The sequence below is a fragment of the Pantherophis guttatus genome, chromosome 1, assembly GCF_059756535.1.
Source record: "Pantherophis guttatus breed Tessera chromosome 1, ASM5975653v1, whole genome shotgun sequence".
In the NCBI taxonomy this organism is placed as follows: domain Eukaryota; kingdom Metazoa; phylum Chordata; class Lepidosauria; order Squamata; family Colubridae; genus Pantherophis; species Pantherophis guttatus.
Window position 1 is genome coordinate 337346596 of NC_142063.1, and position 21603 is coordinate 337368198.

A 21603-nucleotide genomic window follows, 5' to 3' on the forward strand; every position below is an offset into this window, starting at 1 on the left:
AGTTCTTAAGTGAACCACTGCAGTTGTTCAATGAATCTGGCTTCCCCACTGACTTTGCTTGTCAGAAAGTTGCAAAAGGTGATCACATGAGCCCAGGACACTGCAACCATCATAAATATGAGCCGGTTGCCAAGCATCCAAATTTTGATCATGTAACCAGGGAGATGCGGCAATGGTCATAAATATGAAAAATGGTCATAAGTCACTTTTTTCAGTGCTGTTGTAACTTTAAACAGTCACTAAACAAATAGTTGTACATTGAAGACTACCTGTACTAGCTTCTGACCTAAATATTACATCTCTTTATATAGAAGCAACAAATGCAATGAAACCACCCTTGGGGTGCACCCGGAGGCTGCAGTTGGTCCAGAATGCGGCTGCGCGGGGGATTATGGGAGCGACGGGGCGCTCACATATAACACCTCTCCTGCGTGAGCTGCACTGGCTTCCTGTGGTCTTCCGAGTGCGCTTCAAGGTGTTGGTAACCACCTTTAAAGTGCTCCATGGCTTAGGGCCGGGGTATTTACGAGACCGCCTTCTGCCGCCAATAGCCTCCCACCGACCGGTTCGCTCGCACAGAGAGGGCCTCCTCAGGACGCTGTCGGCCAGGCAGTGCCGGCTGGCGACCCCCAGGGGGAGAGCCTTCTCTGTGGCAGCACCTGCCCTCTGGAATGACCTGCCCCCTGAGATACGCACGATATCAGACCTCTGGACTTTTCGTCGGGCCCTGAAGACACACTTGTTCCATCTAGCTGGGCTGGCTTGATCCCATCCTCTCAGTTTTTTAATCGAATTTTCAGTTTTAATAGGGTTGTTTTAAATTCGGGCCAAAATTTATTTAATTGTTTTTTAAAATGTTTTTAAATTTTATATGCTATGTTTTATCCTGGCTGTACACCGCCCTGAGTCCCGCAGGAGAAGGGCGGTATAGAAATATAATAAAATAAATAAAATAAATAAATAATAGTAAAAGCAGTAGCCAAACTGCCAAGGGTAACTTAAGATGCTAAGTGTCACCTTCAAAGCCCTTCAAAATATTTGTAGGCCCATCTCTGCCTATCCAGCAATACCATGACTGGCATGCATCAGATCCCAAGCAGTGTCATTCAATGGAACCTAGGAGATTTGTTTTCAGTGTCATCGTGACTGCCCTATGCAACAGCACCTCCTCAAAAAGACATTGAAGATCCATTTCCCCTCAGGCTCTGAGTCAGGACAGCACATCAACCTTTACAAGTGAGCTGTCTCTGGTGTGGGAGGTGTTTTTATGGATTTCTATTTACCTTTTATGTTTTCAACCTTCTGTTAGCCGCTTAAAATTGCATCCCAAGTGAGCAGCTATATAAATCCTATTTAAATAATAAATAAAGTAAAAGTAAAGGTTCCCCTCGCAGATATGTGCTAGTCGTTCCCAACTCTAGGGGGTGGTGCTCATCTCCGTTTCAAAGCCGAAGAGCCAGCGCTGTCCGAAGACGTCTCCGTGGTCATATGGCCGGCATGACTGAATGCCAAAGGTGCACAGAACGCTGTTACCTTCCCACCAAAGGTGTTCCCTATTTTTCTACTTGCATTTTTTACGTGCTTTCGGACTGCTAGGTTGGCAGAAGCTGGGACAGGTAATGGGAGGTCACCCCGTTATGCGGCACTAGTGATTCGAACCGCTAAACTGCTGACCTTTCAATTGACAAGCTCAGCGTCTTAGCCACTGAGCCACCATGTCCCTTAATTAATTAATTAATTATTAATAAATAAATAAAGGCATACAAATTTTCAGTTCTCAGCAGTTTCTGTCTGCTGAGAAAACTCTGTAGTTTGGGCATTAGCATAGAATAATGCAGGTCGTCCTTGACTTATAAGTGTAACTGAGCCCAAATGATGGGCAACGGTCATGCCAGTCGTTAAGCAGGTCATTCTGTGACTGTGAGGATTTTATGACATTATTTTGTGGTAGTCATTAAGCAAATATGGCCATTAAATGAATGCTGCAGTCATGAAGTGAACCCATCATTTTTTTTGCCAAAACCCAAAGGTAAACACTAGTTTCCAGAAAAAAAAAAAAAACATTATCAATTGCGGTCATGTGACCCTGGGATGCTGCCAATGGCTGTAAATGTAGGCTAGTTGCCAAGTGCCCCAAATGAAATGGTGTGAGGACATCTCGACTTCAAATCCAGATCATACAGTAAGTACCTTTTTGGGGGTCTGTTGTGACTTCAAATGGTTGCTAAGTGAGGACTACATGTATCTTTTCTCTAATAACCACTTGCCTCTAACTTAGAAGACAGGATTTCAGCCTCTGAAGACTACAGGCAGTCCTCGACTTATGACCACAACTGAGCCCAAAAGTTCTGTTGTTAAGGGAGACATTTGTTAAGCGAGTTCTATCCCATTTTACAACCTTCCTTGCCATGGTTGTTAAGTGAATAACTGCAGTTGATAAGTTAGTAATACAGTTGTTAAGTTAGTCTGGCTTCCCCACTGACTTTGCTTGTCAGAAGGTCGCAAAAGGGGATCACATGAGCCCAGGAGACTGCAACCATCATAAATATGAGTCAGTTGCCAAGCATCTGAATTTTGCTCAAATGATCATGGGGTTGCTAAAAGGTCATTAAGTGTGAAAAATGCTCCTAAGTCACTTTTTTCAGTGCCTTTGTAACTTTGAATGGTCACTAAATGAACTGTTGTAAGTCGAGGACTGCCCATACTTAATTGGCAGGCAACCTTGTTTACTTATTCTAAATGCCTGGAGAATCATGACAACTGTAAATTCAAATCCCTGGTCCTTTTAATGAATGGTATTTCCAAGAAGTTTAATGTGAACAGGCCACAATGGAACATTAAGATAAAGAAAGCTGACATGACATACCACTCCTATCAAAATATAACAGAAAACTGAAGACAAAAGATCGGTAGTCAGGCATTGAGCTTTGATTCAATGGCTATATGTTGTTAATTGGAATAGCCTTTACAAAATCTCTTGTCCTCAAATTTCATACATAGAACAGAAACCATCTGCCTCACAATGGGCTTTTTTTTTTTTTTTGGTAAAGATGAAACATAGAACTATGAAACGACAATCATGTTAGGAGAACTACACATGAGAAATAGTCAAGAAGCATGCAACTAAATCCAGGAAGCTTCCTCAAAACATTTATTTTATTTATTTATTTATTTATTTATTTTATTTTATTTTATTTTATTTTATTTTATTTTATTTTATTTAAATTTGTATACCGCCCTTCTCCTGGTGGACTCAGGGCGGTGCACAGCCAAGTAAAAAAACATCCAATACAAAATTTAAAAATTTAAAAGAATTATACCCTTTGGCCAAAAATTAAGACCCTTACGACTAAAACCCATTAAACAATTAAAAATCTAATATCTCAAAAACGGGGGTGGGGGGTGGGGTGGGGTTCACACCAGCCCTGCTTGATGGAAAAGTTTTTAGGGCGCGACAAAAAGCCCGGAGATCTGATATCCTCCATATCTCTTGGGGGCAAATCGTTCCAGAGGGCAGGTGCTGCCACAGAGAAGGCCCCCTGGGGGTCACCAGCCGACACTGCCTAGCTGACGGCACCCTGAGGAGTCCCTCTCTGTGGGAGCGTGCTGGCCAGTGGGAGCCTATTGGTGGCAGAAGGCGGTCCCGCAAATACCCAGGTCCGATGCATGGAGCGCTTTAAAGGTGGTAACCAGTACCTTGAAGCGTACCCGGAAGTCCACCGGGAGCCAATGCAGCTCATGCAGGAGAGGTGTCACATGGGAGCGCCGTCTCGCTCCCATAATCCCCCGCGCAACCGCATTCTGCACCAGCTGGAGCCTCCGGGTGCACCTCAAGGGGAGCCCCATGTAGAGAGCATTGCAGTAGTCCAGGCGGGAAGTGACGAGTGCCTGAGTGACTGTGCATAAGGAGTCTCGATCCAGAAAGGGACGCAACTGGCAAATCAGGTGAACCTGATGAAAAGCCCCCCCTGGCCACGGCCGTCATATGCTCTTCTAAAGCCAGTCGTGCATCCAGGAGGGATGTTGCGAGCCCTCTCCGTGGGGGCCAATAACTCGCCCCCAATAGCCAGCGATGGCGCCAGCTGGCTATATCGGGACGCCGAAAGCCACAGCCACTCGGTCTTGGAGGGGTTGAGTCGAAGCCTGTTACTCCCCATCCAGATCCGCACGGCCTCCAAGCACCGGGACATCACTTCAAGGGCATCGTTGGGATGGCCTGGGGTGGAGATGTACAGCTGAGTGTCATCAGCGTACTGATGGAATTCCACCCCGAAGCCACGGATGATCTCGCCCAGCGGCTTCACATAAATGTTGAACAGAAGGGGTGAGAGGACCGGATCGATCCCTGCGGCACCCCACACACAAGGCGCCTCGGGGTCAACCTCTGCCCCCCTGCCAACACTGACTGCGTCCGGTCGGAGAGATAGGAGGAGAACCACCGTAGAACGGTGCCCCCCACTCCCAACATAAACATCAAATACTGTTAACTGAAATCTGTTTATACAGAGCCCTGGTGTGGTGCTGTCTGATTGTCAGAATCCCCACACAGAATAGTTGGAGAACCTGACAAATATGAAAAGGGCTGTGCTGAGGAAGATTTTTTTACAGCAACTTAATCAGCTGACACATAGTCACAAAACTTTTACATCCATGTCCAGCTATAACAGTTTTCCACTCTTAATCTGACAAGACAAAGACAAAACAAAAACAAAAGCAGTCTCATTCTCAATTAGACTATATTACAATTTATTTTGTAACAATGCAAAATGGTTTGCAACTTCACCCTCAATGTAGAGATCACTGATTACTATAGGTGTGTCACCTATGTGTGAGTTGAGCAGCTATATAAATTTGTTTAATAAGTAATAATAAATAAATACTTTGGGTGAAAGAAGCTAACGTCAAGAATAGCAACTAAAGCTCTTGAAACTTTGCTATTTATCCACCCAACTTAAATATTTTGCAAAAGATTTCAGAATAGCATCTTGCTTTTCTAGCTAATCCATATTTGTAAGAAGCATTTTCAACATGCTAAAGATAAACCACCCACATTTGTCCTCGCAATTCCTGGACGAGATGGGCGGTCTTGAGTGGGCTTTTAACTCAACCTCCATTCCCCATCTGTCACCCCAGAACAATGACAATCTACCTCACAGGTTTGCACTGGAATTAATCAGATAAGCAAATGCAAGTTTGTTATTCCTGGACAAGGAGTGGAGTCCCCCAGAAAATCTAATAGAAAAAAAAGTAAGGGAAACATCTCATGGTCATATGGCTAAAATAGTAATTAAACAAACTCATTTAAATCATCAGGCCTCTAATGGTTAACCACAATTTCTTAGTAGAAAAAGTAAAGATTATGTGTGCTCACGTACACACCCACCCACCAAAACCCACCCTAAAAATCAGGAAATCTCTAAGTACTTTTTCTTATTCTAGTGCCCCCCTCCCCATGCTGAACGAGGACTGGGTATGTTGGCAATTGCAATCCAACTCATTAGGTGGGAGTACGTGGCCAGATCTATTGCATTAAAAGCAAAGCACCTTTATACCTGCTGAATGGGGCTTTGAGCTTGAAACAATATTCTTCGCCCCAGCAGTTCGGCAAATATACAGCCTATAGACCAGATGTCAATAGCATGGCTGTAGTGACGGCTTCCCATCAGGATTTCCGGAGCCCGATAATACTGAGTAACAACTTCCTGAGTCATATGACGAGATTCATCTAATTCTTCCACCCTGGCTAGGCCAAAATCACAGATCTGAAAAAATAAAGATTTGATAATGTTATAAACAGTGAGGGTAGGGAGAAGAATTCTGATACATCATCCTAGTCATTTTTTTCCTCTTTTTTGGGTACCCACAAATCAGTGTTGATTCTGACACTGGAGATAGCCTGAACAAGTCCCTGCAATTTTCTTGGCGAGATTTCAGAAGTGGTTTTCCACTCCCTGCCTCCTGGGGCTGAGAGAGAGTGGCCCAAGGTCACCCAGTTGGCTTTGTACTAAGACTATTATTCCCAGTCTCCCAGTTTGTAGCCTGATGCCTTAACCACTACACCAAACTGATTCTTCATCTTAATAAGCAGGGCTTGGACACATATGTGAACCAGGCATGTGCAAATATAGACGATTCATGTAGCTTGTAGCAACTATAATTATAATCCTCTCACCATTATGGGAATAGAAACAACAGTGGGAGGCACACTGACACATAAGTCCAGATCATCTATGAATGTCGATGCATGCTAGAAGGAAGAGTGCCACTCACCTTATCTCCCCACCACTTTTTGTACATGGCTATGTTTAGGGTGGATGGTGGGAAGGTGAGTTAACACCAGGCAATGCTCTACCTAGGATTTTCTCAGTGCTGATCTTTCAAGGGTTAGTTTCCACAAGCAAATAAAGTCTACCTGTATCTGGGCTGTACCCACTTAGAAGAGCAGGTGGGGCTTAGATGAGATTATGTTCCTCTATACAAAAGAGCTATAAATCTCTCCAGAGAGAAAATTGGTTCTGTGCACTATGACAATGAATTCTAATCTAGCTCTCATTGTTTTTAAGATGTGGATTTATTTTCTATCTAATGAGATTCAATCATAAACGCTCCTAAAGTACAATTCAGTTTGCTGTTTTTAACAGTGAGTCCTTAGCCACATGTAGCAGCAAACTATTGTATAGTCAATGTTCTCACAAGTAGCAATATGAAGAGATTAAAATAATTGTATCACACTTTAAGCTGGAGTAAACATTCATATTTTTTCTAGAGTAGCAAAGAGACCAAACTCTGCCAACACCACAATTTTAAGCTACTCAGTTAACAGGAAAGAAAAGTCATTGGCTTCAGTCAGAGAGTATTTATTTACAACGAGGGAACATCTCTGGCATTTAAGCACAGTGTGTTTTGTTTAAATTTATTGTGGGAAGGAGATGAGGAGAAATATAATTCTCCCTCTGCTACTGCTTAGCCCAAGTGTAATTATTTATGCCAACAGAACACAATCATAACTGACAAATATGGCAAGTGAGTGGTTAACAACACTTCTCACTGTTGTAATCATACTGCCAATAATGCATTCGATGAAATCCTATTTTTAAAATAGGGACAGCTCTTCACCAGTACAAACTCATTAATATTTATGGTTGTTTCATGATTTATGGTTTTAATGATTAGAACAGACTATAGAAAGAAGAGAGCTGGATTATAACCATAGAATAAGAGGTTAATTTATAATTATAACTGCTGTGAAGAAGATCAGAAGCTACTTGCTTGTATCTTTTTTCTTTCTGTTCTATTTTTCTTTTACTTCTTTTCCATCTAGCTTTTCCTCTGATTTCTTTTTTTTCTCACTCTTTATTAGTTTGTATATGTTTTTAATCTTTTTTTTAAAAAATAATAAAATTATACAAAAATATTTATGACTATTTCAGAGAAATGCAAAGTACAGTGTTTTTGTACTAAATATATCCGGGTGATACAGATTGCAAAAGCAAGTCTTCACCCAAATGATTTTTGGCACAGACTCAGAAAGGCTGACTATTTTATACAGGCATTACAAAAATACCTTAAGAACACAGTTGCTGTTCACAAGAAGGTTCCCTGGTTTAATGTCTCGATGCAAAATACCAGCTGAATGTAAGTATTTCAGGCCTAGAAAAAATCAAAGCAGAACAAAAGTTCAAAATCAGAACAAGCTGTGGCATCAAGTCTGTGACTGCAAAAACTGACATATTGGAAGCCAAAGTGTTATTTTTTATACCCTCTCTAGGGTCCTAGAGAAACTTTATCTCTTGGGTTGCAAAGAATCAACAATGACTTGATGACACATATTCAATCAGACCCCGAAGGCAGCCAACATTATTTAGTAGTTAAGGCTTTATTTCTCAATCTTGGCAACAAGAAGACATGTGGACTTCAATTCCCAGAATTCTCCAGACACCATGCTGGCTGGGGAATTCTGGGAGAAGTAGTCCATGTCTTAAAATTGCCATGATTAAGAAACACCGAGCTAAGGTATTGTAGTAGGAGTGGGGAGACTAAGGTTTCAGCCCTTCTTTCGGTACAAAAGCCAGCAAGGGTGACCTTCGGCCAGTCCCTCCCACTCAGCCCAAATCAGCATCAGGCTTTGCAACAAGCTGGCCAATGAACAGCTTGTTCATTTTGCTTTATCTGCTGATCTGCTGATAAGTTTCATTGTAAAAACTTGGCAAATGGAATCCATACAGAACAAGAGTGGGAAGAGGCACGGTTATAGGTCACTTAATGAACTTCAGCAGATGAAGGTGGATTTACCCTTAGTCCAATACGATTTTAGAGGTATCCAGTTTAAAAGAAGTCTTTCGACCGCTTTAAACAAACTTAACCACTGTGTTGGAACATGGCGCAAAACTTCATCGAATTCTGACTCGCAAAACTCAAAAAATGATTTCAACTCTTCTCGTTTCTTCGCAGAATTCGAAAATTCGGCAAAAACCTCCAGCACTACATTTTCGATATCAAAAGATAACTGCTTTAATGCATTTTTTGCGCTGTTGTGTAAAATGTGATTATTGCAATGAGCATTCGATCTTTGTCTCATTCTAACTTATGAAAAAAAAGACAAAAAACGATTCTCCTATCCTTATTCTCTTAGACTGTACAGCTTTAGATTACGTACCATTTCATCATAAAGCTTTTGAATAAAAAAAATGTCCACTATTTTGTGAAAAAAAATAGTGAACATAATGTGAAAAAAGTGGACTGTCCGCTCAAATAATGGACACCTGGCAACCCTATGGAATCCAGACTAAAGCAGCATATATATTATTGCTGATCAAGGAGAGAAGCAGCTTAGAACTAAGGAAAAATTTCCTGACAGTGAGAACAATAAACCCCACTGGGACGGCTTGCCTTCAGAAGTTGTGAGTGCTCCATCACTGGACACTTTTATAAAGTGACTGGACAGCCATTTGTCTAAAATGGTGTAGGATCTCCTGCTTCAGCAGGGGTTGGACTAGAAGACCTCCAGGGCATCTTCCAACTCTGTTATTCTGCTATGTATACATTTTTTTTCAATTCTAAATTGAATTCATATTATTTATAGGGACTGTATTAACATTACAGAAGCAATACAGTATGACTAAACAAATTACTTTGCAGTTGTAAATGTTTTTTTAAAAAGTGCTTACTTGCAGGGAAACCTTTACTTATTTTAATTTATACGGCTCCTCTTTACCTGCTGTTTCAATGCAGGTAGTCCTCAACTTACAATGTTCAAAGTTACAATGGCGCTGAAAAAAATGATTCACAACTGGTTCTTGCACTTACGAGTTTTACAGCATCCCCTCCGTTCGTGTGATCAAAATCCAGGCACTTAATAACTGGAAGATATTTACAATGGCTGCAGCACCCTGGGGTCATGTGATCACCATTTTCAACCTTCCCAGTTGACTTCTGACAAGCAAAGTCAATGGGGAAGTTGGATTTGCTTAAAGACCACATGATTCTCCTATAACTATGCCTATTTTATCGGAGGTCCCACAAATTGGCTTCTAGTAGAATGTTTACATTACATGGACAGCAGTGAAGAAATACATTTTACATACTGCAGTGGGGTTCCAATATATTTGTTCCACATTAAAAATCTAAAGTAAATTACCTCTTAAAATCTGGTAAAGAAAAACTTTGACGTGATCTGAGCTGAGTGGCTGAGGAGAGACGATAATCTTATGGAGATCACTCTGCATCAGTTCTGTAACAACATATCTTTAATTGTATTCATTAAGGAAAATATAAGACAGAAAGTGGATCAGATAATTTCAGTTCCTGCAAGATGCAAGAGACTTCACAATAACAGCTCTTATAATCTTTAATCCACAGCTATTTGTATGTTACAGAATCAGAAATGATTTGGACAGTTGCTAAGAATTATTTTAATCGTAAGGCCCTGCTGTTTACGTCTAAGCCATTTTTTTTTATTACAGGACCATTAGAAAAACCTTTGTGCTTGAGGCAGAAAATCTCTTTATTTTCAGTTACACATCAGTCATTTTTTTTTCAGGTTGGTAATTTAATTTTACACGAGAAACAAGACAAAAAGTGCCAGTGAAAGACTGGACTGACAGGAAATCGAAATCATACCAGGGAACCTGCCCACTTCTCACATGCAACATTAAGACAGGAATGCAAGTTAAAGAGGCACCTTGGGAAAGAGAAATCGCTCCTATCTGTTCACTTGAGTTATAACTTCTTAGATGATTACACAATTTTCTACTGTCTCCAATAAAATCTTTCAATATAACTGAAGGGAGATCAAGATGTTGAACTGGGCTCCACCTCCTGCATCAAGGCAATTGCCAAGCAAGATCTCTGATGTTTGATCTTGGCTGTTGACAACAGTCTGGGAGGACATACAGCCTGAAGCAAAACCAGTGTGTCTTGATTTTCAAGTATCAAGCTGTGCTTTTAGCACTGGAAGATTTTAGGAAGAAGCAGTAGTGAAGAAAATAATTTTAAGCTTAAAGGAAAACAAAACAAAACACAGAATTAGAGTTGCAAACACAACATAAATGGAGTTGGATCAGGAAATGAGACTTGATATACAAAGGTGGCGCAGATGATGATAGCATATTTATATTAGTTCTGGAATAGAATGCAGGGGAGAAGAGGCTAAAAGAAATCCTTTTTTGCCATCTTTTAGGAATTACAATTTTACCTTTTTAAAACATACAACATACAACAAAACTTATTTTATTTAGGAAACAGAAAATATGGGTTGGAACAATACATTCTCTCACACACACAACCTGTGATCTGTTGGGTCATCATTTCAAAGCTATTTCCTTACCTAGATAGATAAACAGAATGACCACAGGTGGGCAAAAAGAAATCATTGGGAGTGGGAATGACTTCTGACTTCTTGTTGGCTTCCCCATTGAGTTTTCTTGTGGGAAGGGGGCAGTGAGCATCAGAAAGCTTCCTTCCTTGCTTCCTCTCCTTTTATTCCCTCCCTTCACTACCTCTGTTTGCTGAGAGAGAGAGAGGGAGGGAGGGAGGGAGAGAGAGAGAGGGAGAAGGGAGTGTGGTGTGAGCACAGAGGGACTGGCACTCCTGTGGATATGTGAGAAGCTATTGGGGAACATTGAAAATGACAATCATAGCTGACTGTGGCAGCGCTGAAGCAGTCACAATTTTCCCACATTTCATTCCCTTGGGAGTAATGGATCCTGACATTCTTTAAGTTAGCCCAGTTGATGCAGTTAGTTGAAAAAGCATTGCCCTATAATGTACTGCTTCACCCAGTTAAAGATACAAGAATTTGTGTGTGTGTCTGTGTGTTTTTCTTTTTTTCTCTTTAAATCTACTTATATAGCCAGCCAGCCATCTCACAACTCTGACTCTGGGCGGCTAACAATTTGTTATACTCTCTGTATATTTTATTTATTCCTTTCTGCTTCTCAAATCTCTTTGTAGGTGGCTTGTACAGATATATTTACAGTGAGGGGTAAACTGACATGTATATTCCAGTGTTTTAATTATATTTGGTCTAGAAATAACAGAGAGAAACAGCAATCACAACTGAGATTTAAGGCAGAAGGAGTAACATGCTGTCTTCGACATGAAAAAAGTGGTCACATCAATCCTTCATTGGGGGTTCAGAAGTATGTGCACATATGAGCCTAATGGCCCCACAGCTTTGACACAAATGGTACACAGGTGGCAAAACAGGTTACACTTGTGGTTGTTAAGCCGAGGACTATCTGTAAATAGATACATTTTCCATTTCAAACTACAACTTGGGTTACTTTTTCATCCCTCCCCACCCACCCAGGAGCAGTATTTTATTCTCTTTCTACATTCAACTGGATGGAAAACTCTGAGGCACTGTTATTTGTTGATTTTTCTCATTATGGTCCAAAGAGCTGCATTCAACAGATTATTGTACAAAGCTAGCAATGTCCTACCAATGGTGGGGACCAAGTTGTGTTAGCAAGGTGAGCCCCCAGGATTACAGGCAAAAACTCTTGATGATATCGTCCCAAAGGTGCTTTTTCAAGAGGCAACTGGACTTTATGGGGGTTTTTTGGAAGACATTTTGCTTCTCATCCAAGAAGCTTCTTCAGCTCTGAAGAAGCCAAAGAAGCTTCTTGGATGAAAAGTGAAACATCTTCAAAGAAAACCCAGAAAGTTGCCTCTTGAAAAAGCACCTTTGGGCAACCATAATCTGGATGACTGAGAATCTCCATAGACCAGTGTTTCTCAACCTTGGTAGCTTGAAGATGGGCGGACTTCAACTCCCAGAAACCCCCAGCCAGCAGCGCTGGCTGGGGGATTCTGGGAGTTGAAGTCCGCCCATCTTCAAGCTTCCAAGGTTGAGAAACACTGCCATAGACAGTCTTAATGATGTTGCTGGAAACAAGAGTGGAGGACAGCTATTCGTTCCATATCCTTTTTATGGGTTTGGTAGAGACCTTTGTTTGTTTTTGTAAGATTTCTTTATTTACCTCAGTGTTTTGGCAAAGCCTGATAGAAAATACATGAATTTGTAGAAAGCTTATTTTTAAAGCAGAACCAGATTCCACATTTAGAATCACACCTTAAAGCAGCAGTTCAGGGCCAGGTTCAATTCTCCGTTTAGTGCAGGAATCCGAATAAATCAGTCCCCAAAATGGTTATCTAATCTCTGCTTTCAGTGATAGAAAATTTGTCACTTTCTTGCTAACTGCTTCCACTGGTGAATTGTTCTCACCCATTAGCAAGCTTTTCCTAACAACTCAAACTGAAACCAGCCTTCCTGTGACCCATATTCTAGAACCCTAGAGAACAGGTTCTTACTTTTTTCTATCTGATATTCTTTCAGATACTTGAAGTGTCTTTCCTAGTTTTTATCTTACGAACCTCACTACGGTTTCTTGGAACAAGGATGCTAGTTTCTCCTAATTGTCTGGGTTGTTTTATTTGTAATTTCAGTGTTTGATGGTTGCTAGTATGTTTCTTCTGTCTTTCTTTATTTTGTATTTTAACTAAATTAAAAATTGTGCAAAAAGAATAAGTCTTCTTAATTATCTCTACTGCAATTGGTAGAGATTTTTCATCCAACGTAAACAGGGTGAGGAAAGCATGAAGAGAAGAGTATATTTTCAACCACTTTACCAATGGCCATAAGACAGGTATATAGCATCTTTAGTGAAATTAATATCTGTATATATGTGTGTGTCAACAGTTCAGAAGATAGGCACAAGATCCAGATGGATCTTGACAGACTTGAACACTGTATCCTATCTAACAAAATGAAATTCAATAGAGAGAAAAGTAAGGTTTGACACTTAGGCAAGAAAAACCAAATGTACAGGTATAGATTAGGTGAAACTTGGCCCAATAACAGTAACTGTGAGAGGGATCTTGGAGTCTTAGTAGACAATCACGTAACCATGAACTAGCAGTGTGAGGCAGCAGTTTAAAAAGCCAATGCAATCCTAGGCTGCATTAACAGAGGGGTAGAATCAAAATCATGTGAAATATTAATACTGCTTTATAAAGCCTTAGTAAGACTACGCTTTGAATACTGCATCCAGTTTTGGTCACCGCATTATAAAAAAAGATGCTGAGAGTCTGGAAAGCGTGCAGAAAAGAGTAGCAGTTAGAGGGTTAGAGGCTAAAACATATGAAGAGTGGTTGCAGGAAATTAGGTGTGTCTACTCTAATGAAAAGAAGGACTGGAGTGATAAGACAGCAGTGTTCCAATATTTGAGGGGCTATCACAAAGAAGAGGGGTGTCAACTTATTCTCCAAAGTACCTGAAGGCAGAAGAAAAAGCAATGGATGAAAACTAATCAAGGAGAAAAGCAACCTAGAACTAAGGAGAAATTTCCTGACAGTGAGAACAATTAATCAGTTGAACGGCTTGCCTTCAGAAGTTTAGATGCTCCATCACTGGAGGCTTTTAAGAAGAGACTGGACAGCCATTTGTCTGTAATGGTATAGGGCAGTGGTGAAATCCAAACTTTTTTACTACTGGTTCTGTGGGCATGGCTTGGTGGGTGTGCTGTGGCTTGGTGGCCATGGCTTGGTGGCGTGGCAGGAGAAGGATATTGCAAAATCCCCATTCCCACCCCACTCTGTGGTCAGCCAGAGGTGGTATTTGCCGGTTCTCCGAACTACTCAAAATTTCTGCTACCGGTTCTCCAGAACCTGTCAGAACCTGCTGGATTTCACCCTGGTATAGGGTCTCCTGCTTGAGCAGGGGGTTCGGCTAGAAGAGCTCCAAGGTCCCTTCCAACTCTGTTATTACTTTCCTTTTTCTTTGCAGCCCCCAGCTGGATCTAACTTATTTTTTAAACTTGATAGTTCTTTTGTCAACTTTTCCCCAATGCCAATTTTGGCCTGATCATATTCTTTTTTTCATAGTTATATGGCTGCCTGCCTAACAGAGTCCCAAGCCTCTTTATTCCATTTCACTTAGAACATAGGATAACAGAGTCGGAAGGGACCTTGGAGGTCTTCTAGTCCAACCCCTTGAACAAGCAGGAGACCCGATACCATTTCTGATAGATGGCAGTCCCGTCTCTTTTTGAAATCCTCCAATGATGGAGCACCCAGAACTTCTGAAGGCAAGCTATTCCATTGGTTGATTGCTCTCACTGTTAGTTTTAGGTTGCTTCTCTCCTTGTTAGAAGTTATATGACTTTACTATATAAAGTTTGTAACTTGCATAGAAAGAATGAAAGTATCCGGGTCTCCCGCATTTACTTCTGGGACAGGGATTGCAGTACAGTGGTCTGTACTTCACTATGGCACATGAAACTTACTTGTTTGGCTCTCCCACCTAAATCCTCCCCAGCTTCAGTCCCAAACAAGATAACTCCCAAATGTCTCAACTAGTTGCCATGCCAACTAAAGCAGCTTAAATGAAATAAGGTCCTGGAATGGCCTCTACACTGCCCTGGGTCTGCTGTGCTTTACAAAAAAGTGTTTCAGAAGGACTCAGAGGTGCTATTAGCTTGAATAGCAAATATCTTTTGATTGTCTCTGGACAATTTAACAAGAGCCTAGAAACAAGAGCAAAAGCAGCCTTTCCTTGGAGCTCCACAGCTCCAGCAGAATTTTAAATCAGCTGGCATCTGGGTAGGTCAAAGATGGCGATGAGCTCTCTCCTCATCTTACCCACAATAAAAGTATAATTAAACAATATAATAAAAAGCAGGTTTCAGTGGATGCCCTGTCTTTCGACACTTAACTCCAATTCATATCATGGCAAGAGAGCACGTGAGGTTGCTCTGGTTACAATTCCTTCAAACCAAACAGCACCTCCTGGGTAGAAAATACTAACAGTAATAATTAGCAAATCGCTGCATAAAATTAGAACTACGAAATAGCAATTTACTTCAGAACAACTGTAGCAGGGGACAATAGCAAACCTTTAATTTGTGCTGAGTCAGAGGCCATAGAAGTCAATGGGCTGTGCCACACTGACAAAGCAAACCAAAAGTGCAAGTCTAAGTATTGTTTCACCTTTGCAGCAAGTGAAGAGTTCAGAAATATCTGCTACAGTTTCTCCCTGAGGGGTGGGGGGTGGAGGGAAGCAGGTTTTTTTTTACAAATAAGTAGCTGGATTTTCAAAATTCTGGTTTGCTCACTGCACATGTGTTTATTTATGCAGATTCACAGCAACACAAACTCCAAAATATTCAGTTGGGCTTGATGTCTGGGTTTCAGTTCAGTTGTAATATGGTTAACATTTTTCCTTATTGATTAAATTTTGGTACATAATGAACATATATCAGGAAAACAGAGGCAAAATTAAAGAATGGTCAAGAAGATAAAAGATTCCTCTCTATATTTTTTAGCCAACCCTGGCATTATGAAGTCCATTAGCTGTGGGTTGTTGCATTTTGTTCAAATTTGTACGGGTGGCCCTTGCTTAACTACTACTTGTTCAGCGATTGTTTGAACGTACTCTGAGTGAAATCTACTGTAGGACCGGTCCTCAAAGGTGGGCCATTGCAATGTTTCCACGGTTACATGATCACTTTTTGCAACATTTGCTTCTGGCTTTTGACAAGCGGTCAATGGGGAAGCTGGTACAAGATCCCAAATGGCAACCAAGCAGGGGTGAAATCTAAAATTTGTTACTACCGGTTCTGTGGGCGTGGCTTGGTGGTGGGTGGTAATGTGACTGGGTGGGCGTGGCCAACTTTTTTTTTTTCTTTTAAAAGCATTTTTTCTACAACCTTAAGAGGTTGCAGAAAAAAATGCTTTTAGAAGCCTCTGACGATCTGGCAACTCAGCTGGGACTGCCTAAACAGGGCAGTCATAAGACATCACACTTTACAACTGCATCACTTAACAACTGTTGCTTAGCAATGGAATTTCTGATCATAGTTGAGGACTACCTGTATGTTGTTTTATTGCTGGTGCTGGTTTCAGTTGTGTTGTATTTTATTCTTTTGCATGTTCTGCACTTAGAAGTAAGTGCACACTACATAAGAATTACTACTAAGAATACTACTACTACTTGGGCTTGGGCTTTTGATTAGTCACCTCAGGATGACTTTAAATCTTTAAAAAACACAAATAATTCTAAAAAAGCCATATGAGCATAAACAACTTGCATAAACATCCGAGCGTAAATGCACTGCTCACTAGGCAAAAAGCTCAGGATTATGGTATTATCCTGGCGATTGGGTTATTACTGGGCTTAACTATATCACTGTGTGCTATTTATGTGAAACTCAGAAATGATACGATTCAGGCAATTTTAAGAATATCGATGTGAGGAATCAGACAAGCTACATGGAATCCTCGGTGGGACAATATCTCTGCTCATCATTAGAACATGTGTTATCCAGTTGATTTCTGTTTATAAAACAGAAAGTATCAGAAACCACAAAGTATCACTTCATATCATGCCTTTTCCCAAAGAACAGCTCAGATCTTTAAATGAGCTCTGTAACAGGGGGCACAACTTTTGCTAGGCCAAGGCTTGTACCAGTTTTTCAACAGTAGCTTGGAGGCTGTACTGAAAGATCACATAAGCAGTCTTAAGACTTTATGGGAGTATGTGAAAGTACAATTAATACTGCTACTTTTAATTATTTAACACACTTTTCCACAGATGCACATACAATTACAATGACACCCAGCCCTCCCTTCTGAGTTGATTCTAAATTAACTCAGAAGTATATGAGCAAAGTTTATCCTCGACTTTCTTTTCCCAAGTGTAGGCATACAGTCAATAAAAATAGTATTATGTATAAACAGAGCCTTGGTGGCGCAGCAGACTAAAGCACTGTTAAGTAACACCAGCTGCCTGCAATTACTGCAAGTTCAAATCTCACCAGGCTCAAGATTGACTCAGCCTTCCATCCTTTCGAGGTAGGTAAAATGAGGACCCGGTTTGTGGGGGCAATAAACTGACTTTGTATAAAAAAGAACACCCCTTTTGGGGGGGGGGGCAAAAGCCCTACTAAGCAGATATATACAAAAGAATGACGGCTATTGCTTAACGCATTGTAAGCTGCCCTGAGTCTCCGGAAAAGGGTGGCATATAAATCGAACCAATAAATAAATAAACAAACTGATTCCAAATTAAGAAATTAAAAATCTCCAACTTAATCAAAATAGTTTAAAGTAGTCTGAAGCCCCAGTGATATTCAGCCCCTGAAAGCCTTGGGAGAAGCCCTTAGAGCTGTGATGGCGAACCTATGGCACACGGAGCCATATCGGTGGGCACGCAAGCTCAGCTGATTTTCGGGCCTTCTGGTCCCACCGGAAGTAGGGAAACAGGCTGTTTCCAGCCTCTGGAGGGCCTCGGGGTGGGTGGATGGGGAAGGCCGTTTTTTGTTCTCCCCAGGCTCCAGAGCCTCTCTAGGAGCTCTCTCTGACTTCAGAAGTTGGCAAATGGGTCCTTTCCGGCCTCCGGGGGGGTGGGGAAGGCTGTTTTCGCCCTCCCCAGGCTCCTAGAACGCTTCTGGAGTCTGGGGAGAGCAAAAAACAGGCCTTCCCCCCCCCAGGCCCTCCGGAGGCTGGAAACAGCCTGTTTCCCTACTTCCAGTGGGCCCAGAAGGCCCGAAAATCAGATGGGGAGCTGAGCTCACATGCTCACCAATATGGCTCCACATGCCACCTGTGGCACGCATGCCATAGGTTTGCCATCATGGCCTTAGCGATTTCTAAAAGTTGCTATCAAATTGTTATTTCTAAATGACAACAGAGGAACATAATACAACTAAAGATCTGTAGAGATTCTCAGTCATCCAGGTCATGCTTGTCTGAAAGGTGCTTTTTCAGGAGGCAACTGGACTTTCTTGTTTTTTCTTTTGAAGACGTTTCTCTTGTCATCCAAGAAGCTTCTTCAGCTCTGACTATCCTGTCAGAGCTGAGGAAGCTTCTTGGATAAGAAGCGAAACATCTTCAAAAGAAAAAACAAAGGAAGTCCAGTTGCCTCCTGAAAAAGCACCTTTGGGACATTCAACTAAAGAGTAATCAAATCAAATGTATTTAACTTTAGTTCGATGAATATGTAAACAAAATGATATAAAATTTAGGTTTTATTGGCACTTCAATTACCTACTTGGGAATCTTGTACAGACCTCGCCACATCCTCTTAAATGTAAAAGAAGAAAACGATTGTACTCCACTTTTGGGGATTGAGAGCCAAGGTGGTGCAGAGTTAAAGGTTTGGGACTAAGAACAGGTTGAAGGCCCAGCCTTCAGTACTCTCAGTCACAAACATTCACTGGTTAACTTTGGATGGTTATTTTCTCTACCTTGATCTGTTTGGCAGAGTTATCATTGGGAAGAAAACAGAGGAGGCCTTGAATTCCTGGAGAAAAAGTGGGGTAGAAATCTAAGGTAAATAGAAGATGACTGTAGAAGTGGATAAACTCAAGAGCAATAGGAGAAATGAAAATAAAAATACAGAACTAGCTTCCACAACCATGGAAGGATAAATTGCTAGAGCCTTTGCAATGGAATTAAGGGGTTTCCTGAGACAGGAGAAATGTGTAAAAATATCACTTCATATCATGCATATCATGCATTAATATAAATGGAGTTGTGCGTTAATTCAAAGCTTTGCATAAAAGTTTCAAAAGCAAAAAACATATCAAGATATCAATAGCTGCACATACAGCACAGTTGTGAAACCTGGCTTTTATGCAAACATACTTTTCAGTATTACATCTTCCTTTTTTCTCCCAGAAGCTGTCAGCCTGGCTAATTAAGATTCACTTTCAGACAATATTATTTTAGCCATGCTAATTTTTCAAGCATGTTTATTTATTTTCATTCATATCTTGTTGTATGGTCACTAGCCGAGCTCAAAAATTTACCACTACAGCATTTTAGTGGTTACATTTTAAAAAATATTGCAAGGGGCTCATTCTCCAGTTTTGATCAGATTCGGAAAGTTAAATTTTTAGATGTATTTTCCTATCTACATCTCTTTTATATACATGTATGCATTAATTTAAATTTACAACCATTTACTTCTTGAAATAAATATTGGTTCCAGATCACTGGGCACCAGGTTCTGTAAAAACCCTGTTCAAGCTCCTGGAAATCAAGCTTTACCACTTTCTACCTAAAAAGGGAGGCAGAATAGACTAACAGTGTATTATAAGAATACCTCAGTTACTATGCTAGCTACCAACAGAACAACTGAGCCCAAATTCTACCCTTCAGAGAATTTCCTTACAATAAGTCCATGATACATTCTTGACCTAGTCTCTGGTAAACTGGGTCCCTCTGATTACATACTGAAGGACCCAGCTTACAACTCCTCTTTAGTTTCCAGTAAGCTGTCATGTACATGCATACAGTTCCTATTGTACTCATGTTGTCTCCCCCACCTACACTTCTACTTGCTGTTTCTCCAGACAAATTTTCCTGACACCTTCTCAAGCCTCCCTGTAAATGTACCACTTCAATTGCTTGTATCAATACTTTCCTTCCGTCTCCTTGCTTCCCCCACTGGGGAATCAACTACAAAGCCCCCATGTCATCTCCCTAGCACCTCTGTAAGTCCCTGTTTAGCAACTGCCTCATTTAGTGACTGTTTGTAGCTAACAGTGGTATTGAAAAAATAACTTTGTGGCCCATCCTCACCTTTTTGACCTTTGCAGGTCTATACTGCAAAGGAGAGCTGAAGTAAAATAATAAGCACAAAGCCAGTTTCATGTAGCTACCGGTACCACTTCACTTAATGACCAAGTTGCTGGTCCCAATTATGGTCGTGAAATTTGTGTTTGCAAAGATTCAAACTCAATCGATTACTGCATGTTAATGACGGGGGAAACAGTTTTATATCAATGGCAGTGGTTTTTTCTGTCAGTTCAGTTCAATGATATGAATAGTAAAAAGTCATAAAAATGTCAGTGTCCCTATGAAATTATTTTCAGCTGGCTGCCTCTTTCCTTCCATTAAAAAAAAGTCCTTATACAACACAATACTCAATAGGCAAACATTTGTGACAGCATCGGCTTTATTTGTTTGCCTTAGGCAAAAATTTAAGTGGGGCTAGCCATTTTGTGGAGCTTGTACACAATTTTATAAAGCTCCTGAGAAGCAAATCTACAATTATGAGAAGAGCATCAACATAAAAAAGCAATTGGATCCAACAAACAAGACATTTCATATTCCTTTTAATAGGAAATTTCGGCCTCTGTCTCTCTTTGTTGTTGTTTTTTCTTTCAGTGTGACATTTCTACCATTCTTTGGGCAAGATAGGATCACAGGAAGCTACATTACAATGATAGAGATCAAAATAGCTCAGCAGTTGTATGTATTAGAGGTTTTCAAGCTCTGGGGACTGCTACACTGTAATTAAACTATACATATGGACATCATATTTATGATGGCAATAAACAGAAAGAAAGGAAAGTGGATTTTATTCCGCTAGTCGTTGGTGACTATAGGGGATGGTGCTTATCTCTATTTCGAGGCCAGGAGCCAGGCTGTTTGAAGACACATTTCTGCAATCAGGTGCCTAGCATGACTTTGTGGAGCACTGTTGCCTCCCCACTGAAGTGTACCTATTCACATTTGCATGCTTTTGAACTGCTAGATGGACAGGAGCTGGGCAAAGTTCACCCCGCCGCACAATGCTCAGGTCATGAATCGGGGCTGTCAGCTTTCTAGCTGACAAGCTCAGTGCTTTAACCGCTGAGTTATCGCACCACCCACTTGTACAACTTCCTTCAGGAGGAAGGGGGGGGTCTCCAAATGTCTATCAAATACAGAAGTTGTTTTTTCCAATTAAAAAAAAGCACTGCAGTATATTCAGTAAACCAGGAAAAACAATTTTTTAGTCTTAACTTTGGTTCCTTTCATTTCTAATTATTTTTTATATGTCATATAAACCTTGGACTCTATTTTTTGGAACCTTTATCTAAATATTTTTATATGTACATCACTTTTGTTTTTAGAAATCAATTTTCCTTTTGAGCATTATTTTCCTGATCTATTTTTGCATATACCTTTTCCAATGCAGATATGTATTACATAATTGGGAGAAGTGAAATTGCTGAGTTCATAATGCTTTAAAAGTAAATAAAGTTCAGATTAAAATGAGGATAAATCTCTTTCCCCCCCCCATCTTTCTTTTTAAATTTACCTCCAGAATCT

At 40.7% G+C, this 21603-nt stretch overlaps 1 protein-coding gene across 2 annotated transcripts in view; it reads right to left on the reverse strand.

The window, feature by feature from the left end:
• Positions 1-21603, reverse strand: part of NLK (nemo like kinase) — a 119872-nt gene that overhangs the window by 12733 nt on the left and 85536 nt on the right. For both annotated transcript variants that reach the window (XM_034420766.3, XM_034420767.3), the window contains exons 4-6: positions 9638-9744; positions 7565-7650; positions 5553-5762 (exon numbers count right to left, since the gene is read on the reverse strand). In XM_034420766.3, coding sequence (XP_034276657.1) covers positions 5553-5762; positions 7565-7650; positions 9638-9744 — 403 coding nt within the window. The remainder of the gene's footprint in view (positions 1-5552; positions 5763-7564; positions 7651-9637; positions 9745-21603) is intronic.